The 13,025-nt window shown below is 35.5% G+C and overlaps 2 protein-coding genes across 5 annotated transcripts; one reads left to right on the top strand and one right to left on the bottom strand.

Moving 5' to 3' along the window:
* Window positions 1–313: 313 nt before the first annotated feature.
* Window positions 314–9,042, top strand: mei-9 (meiotic 9). Of its 2 annotated transcripts, XM_053756241.1 has the most exons (15): window positions 314–655; window positions 887–1,039; window positions 1,300–1,480; window positions 1,825–1,937; window positions 2,417–2,582; window positions 3,161–3,297; window positions 3,557–3,711; window positions 4,049–4,497; window positions 4,843–5,154; window positions 5,535–5,631; window positions 5,953–6,068; window positions 6,523–6,696; window positions 7,494–7,634; window positions 8,043–8,237; window positions 8,802–9,042. In XM_053756241.1, exons 1-15 carry the CDS (start codon window positions 537–539, stop codon window positions 8,961–8,963), a joined length of 2,670 nt encoding a protein of 889 aa, XP_053612216.1. In that variant the 5' UTR covers window positions 314–536; the 3' UTR covers window positions 8,964–9,042. The 2 variants fall into 2 exon arrangements, with proteins under 2 accessions (XP_053612216.1, XP_053612217.1); XM_053756242.1 differs by lacking the exons at window positions 314–655; window positions 1,300–1,480 and having other exon boundaries at window positions 899–1,039.
* Pcmt (Protein-L-isoaspartate (D-aspartate) O-methyltransferase) lies at window positions 8,963–12,979 on the bottom strand. 3 transcript variants are annotated; one of them, XM_053756250.1, is made up of 7 exons: window positions 12,958–12,979; window positions 12,240–12,376; window positions 11,768–11,993; window positions 11,497–11,582; window positions 11,125–11,202; window positions 10,826–10,913; window positions 8,963–9,277 (listed from the first exon to the last, which is right to left on the bottom strand). In XM_053756250.1, the coding sequence occupies exons 1-7, from the start codon at window positions 12,962–12,964 to the stop codon at window positions 9,264–9,266; spliced, it is 636 nt and encodes a 211-aa protein (XP_053612225.1). In that variant the 5' UTR covers window positions 12,965–12,979; the 3' UTR covers window positions 8,963–9,263. The 3 variants fall into 3 exon arrangements, 2 of the variants coding, with proteins under 2 accessions (XP_053612225.1, XP_053612224.1); XM_053756249.1 differs by lacking the exon at window positions 12,958–12,979 and adding an exon at window positions 12,570–12,772; XR_008405395.1 differs by lacking the exons at window positions 8,963–9,277; window positions 12,958–12,979 and adding an exon at window positions 12,570–12,772 and having other exon boundaries at window positions 11,125–11,219.
* Window positions 12,980–13,025: the final 46 nt, after the last annotated feature.

Raw genomic sequence — 13,025 nt, 5'->3', positions numbered from 1 at the left:
TACAGCACGAGGCGTATCCCATGGTTTTCGAAATATTTTTATCTTATGGAAAACGATTTTTCCCAATATTTCGGACTTCTCTCTCACCCGAATATGCTACTTTGTTTTATATTTTTATATACGAATGCTTACATAATGAAAGGATTAATAAAGTACTCTAAAATAAACGTTTTAATCGACGTAGCAAAAGGCGACAAAGCTTTTGTGTACCTAACATACAGTGTTGTGCTCTGGCATAATAAGTGTGCAGTAATACTCCCTATTATTCCGTGTCTACTACCATCTACCATGAGATAGGTAAATAAGCTCACTCACTGTCACTGTCATGTTCTTGTTCAGCTAATTCAAACAACATCAAGAAAAGCAAAGAGTATAAAGAAAATTTTGGTTTGATACTACAAGCACCAAACAAAAATTTATCCATACGTATAATATACTCAAAGCGTACCTAGCGTACCTACAAATACATATTTACTCTTACCTCCTTCATTCATATTGATAGGAATCGAGGAATCTATAGCTAGGTAACGATTAGAATGGAGTCCTGTGAAGAAGTAATCCCCCTGAATGTGGACATAAAATTTCCTTTATTATCATTTGAAAAACAAATATTAATCGATGTATTTGACAAGGATTCTTTATTAATAATGGCTAAGTAAGTAAAACCAGTAGTGCAGCTACGCAACGTCGGCATGGGAAAAATATCTATATATCTAGAAAACAACTGGCTGCCCGTTGTGACTTTACATATTCATTTATTTAATTACATTATAAATATATTTATCAATATTTAATATATAACAATAATTACAAATTACGTTATACGACCACCATTATACAATCATATGGAATATTTGATTATGTATGCCCATTGTTTTGTTTTCAGGGGTATGAGTTACAACAATATACTGTCTAATTTACTATGGATTTATAAAGACCCAGGAAATTTAGTTCTGGTTGTTAACAGCAGTGATCATGAGGAAAAATTTTTTACAGAAAAGTTAGGTCTAACTCCACTGCCAACCACTGGATCTGAAAGGTAAATGAAAAACATAGGCTGGTTTTAATTAGAAACCATGACTATTCAATCACTGTTAAAATTTAATTAAATGTATCTTTTATGCTAATGAGTAAATTTAGATAATATCCATCTAAATTTACTCATTACAAATATGAGAAAATACAATTATTTTCCCTCTATACAAATAATGAAGAATTATTCAATTAGAATAAAAAATCATTATATTAAATTTGGTAATACCTTTATGAAGTTTCCAATACATTGTAATGTTTTTGTAGAGAAAAAACTTACTTGGAAGGAGGAGTCCATTTTGTCTCCACTAGAATTCTTGTAGTTGACCTATTAAAGCAGCGTGTACCCATATCTCACATTACTGGGATTGTGGTTTTAAGGGCTCACACTGTGCTGGAGTCATGTCAAGAAGCTTTTGCACTTAGACTTTATAGACAAACCAATAAGGTACATTATTGCATTACATCTATTCATTATTTATCTTAACATGAAAGTGAGTTTATTTGTTTGTAAGTTAACCTTCACACTTTATCTACTCAACCATAATTATAATACTTAGGAGGAAAAGTATAACTCCTCTGGAATACTTAAGTGAGTGAAGCCATGGGCTAATGCTAGATATATGTATATATAATTGTTACATATACACATCAGCTTATAGGTACCACCGCAACATACCTGGATATTAAAAAGGAAATTTTTTCATCTAAATATAAATTGGCACCAAAGCAAAGAACTATGATGCCAATTTGCCTTAATATTTGCTTTAAAATAAGATAAATTATTTGCAGACAGGATTCATCAAAGCGTTTTCTAACTCACCTATATCTTTTACTTTTGGATATCACCAAGTGGAGAAAGTCATGAGGGCGCTGTTTGTGACTGAATTATTTTTATGGCCAAGGTAAAATATTTAATTTGTATCATCATCATCATGGGGTGCCATCTTCGAATTGAATTAATTTGTATACAAACTGTAAAAGTATCCTCATTTTTATTAGCATAGTTCTATTGTCAAGTAAGCTGTAATGATACGATGATGATAGTTTATATGTGCAAGGTACAGGCCATGCTGTATCAGGGGCATTTTATTGGTCTTCACTAATATGATTTGCCGAGTCGGCATGCTAAGAAGAAGAAGGTACAGTAATCTGCATGTCAAGATATCCTGCATGGATCTCTATGCGGCCGTAACAGCAATGAATTTGGGTAGGTTTATGTAATGTTGACTGTACATTTAGTTACGATTTATAAAGCATCAGAGCGCGTCAGTCTTTTTTACATTATCTCCACTTCGTACGGCATATATTGTTAAATAAGTGATCTAACTAGCTTAATTATATGTTTCTTAATCAATTTCTCATCTATAAATTTTGTTTTAAGATTCCATGGCATCATAATTCAAGATCTGAAGAGTCAACAGGTACAAGTAATAGAACTTCATGTGGATCTCACATCTAACATGAGTCTTATACAGACTTGTCTCCTGGATATCATGAACTATATTGTGAGGCAGCTCAAAAGTGTTAATAAGACACTGGATATGAGGGTAAGACGGACAATAAGTTTGCCCATAGATAGAGAAAATTATAGACATTGTCATATCTTTTGTTTTACTCATACACTAAAGAGAAACTTGTGAACTCTATATCGTCCAGTGGATATAGTAAGAGGCGACTAAGGGACACTCAGCCTAGGTAGCTGATAGGCAACAATAGCATTTTCAAGGAAGGTTGACGTCAAACGGGCGTCCAGTTATAAAATCACAACTGAATCTTTGAAATTGTAAGGTTTTTTTTTACGCTGACCCCGGGCATCACATCGCGGCTTCACAACGCCGAACACAACCGGTTGCCCTTGTCCCACATAAACTTCCCGTGGCGACATTGTATAGTAAATTTATTTTATTTGTACGGTATAGAAATTACCCGATGCAAAGGTTTTTTCCATACGATGAATACGTCAAAGTAGGGCTATGTTGTATATGTAGTGCACAGATTTTGATGAACGTAAAAACTATTAGCCCATTTTAGTCCTGCATTCCTCACTTTTGACTCTGTCTATCCCGTAAGGGATTAAAACGCGAGAGTCTTTAAAACAGGCTAATATCGACTAGGGCATTTCCAGGAAATAACATCAGAAAACTGTATGACGAAGAAATTCCATAAGATTCTGCAATCCCAGCTGGACTGTGTGTGGCACCAGCTCAGTACAAGAACCAAGGAATATATCCAAGATCTCAAGGTGCTGAGAAGTATGATAATGTAAGGAACAGGTACTTACAGCTGTCCTACAAGGTATTTTTATACCATGAATTTAACAGCAGATTATACACCAAGATAGTAAAGCTATTAAATCACTGGTCACTTATAATTTTTTGCTCTAGGCATTACTTTTGTTCGATTTTATTTTACACCTAAACATCATAGACGAAGATTTTTCTTAATGCTCTAAAGCTTAAAATCTAATTTTAGGCGGCTTACAACTTGAGAGAATGAGAAAATAAAATAAATCTCTTTTCAGAAACTTAATTCACGACGATTCAGTATCATTCTATGCGTTGGTGTCTAAGTACAAGACTCCAGAGTATGCCAAAATAAATTCAGGCTGGATTCTGCTCGATAGTGCTGAACACCTATTTCGGGCTGCCAAGGCGAGGGTGTATAATCACAAGAATGGTAATTATTGTAAAGTTCATAGTAATTTTAATGTGTATTCTTTCATATTGAGCGTGTTGTTTGCTAATACTTATGTCAGTTTTTGTTCAACCTTAATCAGTCAACCAGTGTGCTGGCTTTCTCACGATGTTTTGACATGAGTTAGATTGATAAATAAACTTGCACATGCACACCGCACGAGTTAGTAGATCACAAACGAGAATATTAACCACTGGATCACCGCTGCTTCCTATTATTGTGTATTAATAGTAAACCAATGTCAGTTATATTAATGTCCCTCGCGATGCCAACGGCGTCATGATAGGAGGACTCAAGAACCTAACTTGATTGCTTACAGAATTTGATCCAGAACCTTCGCCCAAATGGAAATGTCTAAGCGAACTATTATTAAAAGAGATTCCTGAAGAAGTGAAAAAAAAAGAAGACGGGAGTTTGAATAAAACGAAAATATTGATACTCTGCCAAGACAACAGAACTTGTTCACAATTGAACCACTATTTGACCATGGGGGCGAATAAATATCTGTTTTACATGGCCTTCAGAAGAGACCTCACAATAAACAGTGTTTCTACAAAATATAAAAAGTTAAAGCCACCAGAATCTCTTCGAGATGAAGAAAAAGCAAATACAAATAGTGATGATACGAAATCGGAGCCTGATGAGGAAGACGGGTTCTGTGAGGAGGATCCAAAGTCTAATTATATTTTAACTTTGTCACAACTGCCGCCTCAAAGTAAGAAGAAAAAGGAATCTTCTGATGATAGTATGTTTGAACCAATATCTCAGGTATCATTGTTTTTTTATTTATTTATTTTACACCCCTGAAGTTGCAGGTGTTGATAGGCTGTGATCACTTACAATCAGGTGAGCCGTAAGCCTGTTTGTCTGCTTCGCAGTATAAAAAAAAAAGAAGTGAGCGAAGCGAATCTAGATACTTTTTATGTACAGTCAACAGCACATCTGTCTTTTCTATTACGCTATTATAACTGTTGGGCCGATTTTGATCAATTATTAGTATGCATATACACAACGGCCCGAATTCAAACATAGGCAACTTTTTAATCATATCAACTTCAAAAGTTTGCAACACTAATCCTTTATATGAAAAAAAAAAACTTTTATTTTTTTCAGATAGATAATTTGGACATAACTCAGATAGAATCGGAAAAACCTATAATAATTATACAAACATTCAAAGAAAACGGGAACCACTTCTCTCTGGAACAAACACTAGAAACACTTAAGCCTGAATACATCATACTATACCACAGCGACGTATCGGCTGTGCGTCAAATCGAGCTGTTTGAGCGTAGAAGGAGAGAAGGGGAGAAGCCTAGCAAGGTATATTTTATGGTGCATGATGACACCGTGGAGGAACAAGCTTACCTGACGTCGCTGAAGAGAGAGAAACAGGCCTTCGAGTTGCTGATTGAAACTAAAAGTGTAAGTTCTGAGTAGACAATAATATAAGTTCAAACTATAATCTCACTACACCAGCGCCCCTAGCGGCGAATACGATTGCATTAGCCATAATTGTCTAAAAAACTTCGCATCATGATTATGTAAACGTAAACTGGCAAACACTGCTTGGAATTGAGTTGTATCTATTTCATCATTATCATCAAATGTAGAATACATTCTAATGATGAATGAATGAATGAACGAATGCATTTTTTAAAATATTTGTTTACCATCAGGCGATCTGCATGCTCGTTTGCCCACTATAAAAAAAAATATTGATTTTTTAAAAGTTAGGTATAGCTAACAAAAAAACATATCTCAATTTGTAATCGTGTACAACTCAAGAATTTTACATTTTGCAGGTTATGGTAGTGCCGTCCTATCAAGACGGTAAAACAGACGAATATTTCAATATGAATGTAGAAGAAGAAGACGATAGTGTGGATACGAGAAAAGCTGGTATGTTTTGGATTTAGCGAGATCGGCACCATAAGTGAGAAGATATTATACAAAACATAGTAAACGTTCTCGTAGCGACAATCTACAAATTTATTTGAAAAATAATAGTTCATTTGGCACTATTAATTCGATGGCAATATGAATTATATTCTCGGAAAAAACTCTTGCCTATCAAAACTTATGATCTGACTATTGTCAGCTGGTTGTATAATTTATAGTTCCTTCATTATTTTACAATCGAAATAGAATAATAATGAATTAGTAAACTAGATATAACACACACAATTTATTACTTGTATTATAGAAATATATTTCTTTCAGGCGGGCAAGTCCAGAAAGAAAAGCCAGTGGTGATCGTGGACACGCGCGAGTTCCGCTCGGACCTGCCCGCGCTGCTGCACAAGAGAGGGATTGGCATCGAACCTTTTACTATTGTGGTAAAATACGAGCAGTATTTGAGATTATCGCGAACCGCGAACATCAGCGACCCGCCCCGGCTTCGCACGGGTGCTTGTTATGCATGTTATATACATACTTTCTTCTTGAATCACGCAATTAAAAGAACACTCATCAAAATCCGTTGCGTAGTTTTATAGATCTAAGCATACATAGGTGTCCCTAGCGGGAAACGACTTTGTTTTATGCCATGTAATAATAATAATAATAAGGATAAGGAAGGACTACATATACAAGGAGCGTAGGACATCCGCCAGCTAGATGGGTCGACGATGTAGAAGAAATTGCTGGCAACAACTGGATGGGGATGGCCCAGGACAGATGGTTGGCGGAGACGGAAGGAGGCCTACACCCAACAGTGGGTCACGGAGGGCTGACGATTATGGTGATGAAGGACTACACGAGTATATCGTTTAATATCAAGATGTTTCGCAGATCGGTGACTACATCCTAACGCCAGACATCTGCGTGGAACGCAAGTCCATATCGGACCTCATAGGCTCGCTCAACTCCGGGCGGCTGTTCACGCAGTGCACGCACATGTGTCGCAACTACAGCCGCCCGATACTGCTCATCGAGTTCGACCAGAACAAGCCCTTCAATTTGCAGGTTAGTTCTCCAAGCTACTTCTTCTTCGCCGTTCTAATTGCAACTTGCAACATTACATATGTTGCTAGCTTAATTTTCTTCCGAATATAAGCGGCCAGCGCATTATTTGTACCCTTCATATAGCTCCCAAGGTGCATGAATGTGGGCAAGATGACACAAGCAATTGAGGTGTATGAAGCAGTTATGTGCAATGCAATGCGATGCAATCTACTGCATGTCGATCATATACAATTCAGTTGTATGGGTATCTTTTTCCATTGTTGGACTTGAATAAGAACATTTATTTGTGAGACATAGGTAGTACGACACGAGTACATTTAATTTTTCAGTTGAAATCAATGGATATCATTATGTTCTGTCTTATAGACTTCCAAATATTGATAAATTGTTAATAAGTAGCTGCGTCATTTAAATGTAAGGAATATATATATCAATCAAAATCCATCCCACAGTCTTGATTCACATGTGGATCTTAGAATACTTTTTACTCTTCGATCCATCTATGATGCTGTCCAAATTCAGGGTTTCTAGTATGTTATAAAATGTTATTTTGTTTTTATATTCATATTACTAAATTAAAAAAAATGCGTGTTCGCTGTTATGTGCCTAGAATCTACATACCTATAGTAGAACGCTAGTCTATATAGGACATCATAGGTGCGCTCAAATCTGGGCGGCTGCTCAAAAAAATCAGCTGTTCCATACAAAATCAAATAGCTAACTTGAGGAAAATGTATGGAACAGCTGATATGTATGAACAGCGCGTATGCAGTCCCTTAAGGTAAATTAATTTTCAGGGCCACCAGATCGCGTCGTCGGAGGTGTCAGGCGCGGACATCCAGCAGAAGCTGCAGCTGCTCACGATCCACTTCCCGCGGCTCAAGCTGGTCTGGTCGCCCAGCCCTTACGCCACCGCTGAACTCTTCTATGAACTCAAGGTAAAATACCAGTTTGTTGTGAACAACCAGGATATTTATGGTCGATATGAGAACAGTCTCGAATAAGGGAAACTGGATGACGACTTAATAAAAATGACGTATCAAAGAAAATTACTAGTGATCAACAAACTCTACCTACGCGGTTCATAAGCTAGTCACCTGCCAGAGTATAAAATAAAATGTATAAATGCGTTCACTTAATGGAACGACAAGAGGATGTTTCTTGACTGTTCAACATTTGATATTTTTTTAGTTCTCATATATACATATAATATCTTTTTGACTCTAAGATTTGTGACGTCATTTGTTCCTATCGTCAAACAAAAAGCCCCAAATTATTTTTCTAAATAAAAAATGGTGTCAGTTTTTAAATAATAAACTAGAAAGACCCATGATGTGTTTTACCAGCAAAATCGAAAGAATCCGAACATAGCTGAAGCGCTGGCTCTCGGCGGCGACCACACAGCCGAGGACATGCACTACGAGCGCTACAACACGCGCGTGCACGACTTCGTGCAGAAGCTGCCCGGCGTCTGCTCCAGGAACATCGCCCGCATCATGAACAGGGGGCGCTCACTCGACCACCTGGTCAACCTCGACAAGGTTGAACTTACGCCTCACTGAAATACTTCCAATTACCTATCTCTCTTGTAGAGTGTCGCCTAAAGGCATCAGATATGACTTACTATCGCCATCTAGTGGCACGTAGTCGCATAAACATTAGTGAAATAAACTGTCAACCAGTGTGCAGGTTTCTTCACGGTGTTTTCTTTCACCGGAAGCAAATGGTGGATGTATAAATCTCCTTGTCCTTTACTAAATCCCAGTTTAATAGACATGATGGCGTTTCCTGTTTTCCTACAAGTATAAATATGTTCCTTATTTTGTTTTAATAACTTTTGAGTTCTCGCAATCACTTTTATGACCACCACCCACTAGCTTTTACCTGCGGCTACGCCCGCGTTCGTTTGTCGTAGGAACAGTTATGAAAAGTACCCTATCCTATGTCATTCTTCGTAGGTACTCTGTATGTAGAGCTTGTGAAGGTCTAATTTCTAAATGATTTGATTTACAAAAAAAGCAGATTGATAAACACGTGAAGAGGAACTTACTTTTGCATTTACAATATTGATTGTTATAAAAATACACATTTGTACACTGTTGCAGGAGGAATTAACAAAGATTACAGAAAATAGAAATGAAGCCGAAACGATTTACTCCATTTTACACATTGAAGCAAAGCCCTGTGATGCTAGTAAGGATGACAAACCTTACGGAAAGAAAAAAAATGCTGGAAAACCTTTATTCAGAAGTAAAAAACGTGAGTAGTTATAAGCTTATTTATTAATTTTATAACATTAGGTACATAAAGTGAAAAGAAAATGCAATAAATATATTTTTACAGTAATTGTTTTAATATCATCCCTGGTAAACATTACTAAAATACAGGCAAAAGAAAAAATGTCATCTGTACATTGAGCGCTAGGGCGCAATTTAAAAGCAGAAATAATTTTTTAAAATTCCTGTACATGATCACAATAATTTTAATTTCCCGCCTTCGGTCTTAGCCATATCATCTAATATATACATCATATTTGGCTTGATATCATTTAAATAAAAATAATGAAATTAACGCCACATACCTAAAACAAAATTTTGAGATAATTCGAGAAAGAAATATTTCTAAAAAAATACTGTGAAAGTGGGCATAAATAAAATGTTATCACATAAGTAATATTTTTTTCTGAGTCGTAAGTAATTCTTCAGTAATTTTTCTAAACATAAAATATGGGATAGATTCAAGTCTAGTATTCATGATTTTTTTAATAATTTTTACTAGTACTATACGCGCCATACAAAAAAGAAACCTGACGTATGGTATATGGTTTGCTTACGTAATAAGTTTATATAGTATGCTCGTTAGTTATAAAAAAGTTAAAGTAAGCTAAAGTAGTATATTTTGTCACTATTTGAAATTGACAGAAAGAGACAAAATATACTTTAGCATAAAGTATGTTTTAACTTTTTTATGATTAACAGGGTATTTTGCTATTATGCAAACAAACCATATACTTTCCACTTTCGTAGAGCGCATTATAAAATAAATACTACGATCGAAAAACCGTTGAGACACGACTATGCCTTCAGATCAAAAGAATCGACACGGTCATTACCTTGGGGCGTTCCATGCGTGACACGTATTTGGGTCGCTATTTACCAGATCTACCCAGTCAGTCAGACTGGCTTTCGTTATCTGACCTAAGGTACAAAAAAAGGAATGGAGTGCCGACTTTGCCATATAAGAAGTGTGACATACCTGGTGGTCTCTTGGAAAGACTGCCAACAATCTTATACACTATTTCTTATCCCCTTTTCCATAGTAAACCCAAAGTGGTTGCTCAAAGATACCACTGGAACCTATAGCTTTTAAAAATGCATATTATATATATTGTTATTATATGAATTGAATAAAGTTGATTTGAAAGAAATTCACATCTTTTAGGTTGGTAATGTTGACCCCAAAAATAATACGAAATAAATTAACTATTTTGTCAAGTATTTAATGTACATGAACAAAACTCACAAATTGAGAAATATATAGCAGTAATAAGATATTGGAAGGTCAAGTCTGGTTTTGGTAATTCGAAAGCAAATAAGGAAAAAGGGAAACCATAAAGTTTACAGTTTACGACACCGATTGTATAAACAGGGCGCGGTAATTTGATAAACTATTTGTTATTGACCCTATAATTCAAATGATAGCCTTGCAAAACTAGCTCATTCAATCGGCATAAAGTATTCTACATGAAAACATGATGAATCAAATAGGAAGATTCTTTAAGACCAAAGACACAATATTTCTACAATACATGGTGACCTTTTAAACATTAATCACATTTTATGAGCAGGTTTGGTTAATTAATTTAATGAATTCTCATGTATGTACATATAAAGGCATACAATGTGATTTGTCTGCTGAATAAAAAGTCACTTAGTCTACAATTCTACATCCATCAACAAATAGGTTGGAAATGAAATCTAAATTAGATCTGATGAATACTTGGTTACCATTAAAGTCTATCACTTGTTTTACACATTATAAGTCAATCTTATACACCAGTAGATGATGGCTACTGCAAAGACTACCGTATACGTCGTCAGTATGATAACTGAGCCATAACGTCACTCACGGTATTGATGCTCTTTGTCAGTCAACGGCACATAGATTACACTCATGAGTTTCTTCACAGATGTAGACCCATCAGCAGCCTTGTCAACCTTTAAAATATTCAATCATTAGCACTTGGAAATGTAAGTAATATTTTTATACAAACTGAGTCCCTGTCCCTGATTGCATAAGGAAGGCTGATGAAAAAACAGCATGGGATGGTAAAACAGCCTGTAATGTTAAGGGACGATTTTAATAGTAATCATCTTCTACTTCTGAGCGCACAAGAAGTAAGGAAGAAGTATTTGATTGGTATAATACCTGAGTGAGATGTTGCTCTCCACCTTCAGGCCCCACGGGCACTATGAGTCTCCCACCAGGTTTCAGCTGATCAACAAGCTGCAAATATAAATTAACAGACGTTTCATCTTGCTGTACTTAGAATGTACATAACATCATCTATCTTTTCTTCCCTAACTTCAATTTTAGGAAAATTCATTAAGTCTTTGAAACAATGATCAAGCATCAGATTTTTTGTGCCACAAATGATGCAAAAAATTATGAAACTTATTTTTCTATGATTTCACACTGACAGAAACATTCAATATGGTACATACTAAAGAAGCCAGTAAAATGTGAATAGACAAATGACTTCATAGCATTAGTATCTATACTAATTATGCTGAAACTTACAGCTTGTGGCAAAGTAGGTGCAGCAGCGCCAACATGAATTGCATTGTAAGGTGCTCCTTCTGAATACCCCAAGCGACCATCTCCAGCTAAAAATATATCTCTAATTATATTAGGTAACAGGGCACAGCTAACAAATATTTATAAAAAACTAACCATCATGTGAAATGTGTAAATCTTTTTCCTGTGTTTTAAGTGGAGTATGTTGCCACCAGAAAACTATTTTGATAAAGTGTATATTAAAATGGATACATTTATTCAAAGTAAATATTACCAATCAGTTTAATTCTCTCAGAAGACAGTAAGCCAGGATTATCTTTCTTTATATTCTTTGTGGCCAAGGATACCAGCTCCGGAATGTGCTCTATACCAATAACTTTGCCAGTCTCTCCCACCATAATAGCCATGCAAGCTGTTAAATAACCTGATCCAGAACCAACATCTAATGCATTTTCTCCAGGAATAAGTTGCATCTTTAACCTTTCTAAGGCATGAGCATGCTGCAAAGAAGACCAAGGATTAATTTATTATTTTATGAAAAAGTAAACTTATATCTCAAACCATGGACATTTTAAATACATAACAAATCAATAGTTTGGATAGGTTAGTCTTAGGCTGAGAAAGCAACTGGGACACAAGGTAGTCAGATGCGAGAAATTGTATCTCATCATTTAGGTATAGGATACAAAAAAGCCTTTAATTGCATGCACCCAATTTTTTATCTACTCAATACTATGTATGCTCACCATATGTGGGGCACTAATAGTTGCTGAATATCCAATCGTCTGGGGAGAATCATGATACGGAGCATAAGGGCAATAATTTTTACGGTCCACTGAATTCATGGCATTGGCAACAGCATCCGATTTGATGATACCATTAGCTAAAATAATTGGAAGTCAATGGTAAAATTTCAACAGGTAATTGTGAAATGTGATTACAACTGCTTTGCTTAAACCTTTATAACATCGATGTTATGTTAGTCATAATATATGATAATGTGAATTATAGATATTTCCAAAACGTCGACGTAACCGCTAAAATAGTATATAAGAACTACTACTAGTGCATAATACCTCGAAGGTTTCGCACCAAATCAGCATTATTTACTCCGTGACTTCTCCAAGCCATTGTTAATATGATAGGTATGACGATATTAAATTTATGCCATGAAATAACCGGATAATGTTTTTCGATCATGAGTTTAAGAGTTTGAATTGAATCTAATTTTATTTTGATTGTATTGAGGTTTTTTATTTTTATAAATGTCAATGTCAATTTCTTTTTTTATGTAAAATCTACCTATATAGGTACACCATGGATTTAGTAAGTACTTCGTACGGAGTACCTAATTCCATAAGGTACACTTTGCAATCTGCTTATTTCGTAGTCGTATTTATAAAATAAAAAAAAAATTAGGTTATTTTCTAGAATATGCACTAATACAGATAGAAGGGCGCGTACCTGACATTGCATGCAGTAGGTACTCCGTTGTACGGAGTACTTACTAAATCCATGCATTTTTCCTAGTT

Source organism: Plodia interpunctella, chromosome 16 (assembly GCF_027563975.2).
Source record: "Plodia interpunctella isolate USDA-ARS_2022_Savannah chromosome 16, ilPloInte3.2, whole genome shotgun sequence".
NCBI classification, from domain to species: domain Eukaryota; kingdom Metazoa; phylum Arthropoda; class Insecta; order Lepidoptera; family Pyralidae; genus Plodia; species Plodia interpunctella.
The sequence above is the reverse complement of the archived record's forward strand: the minus strand, read 5'-3'. Positions and strand labels throughout refer to the sequence as shown.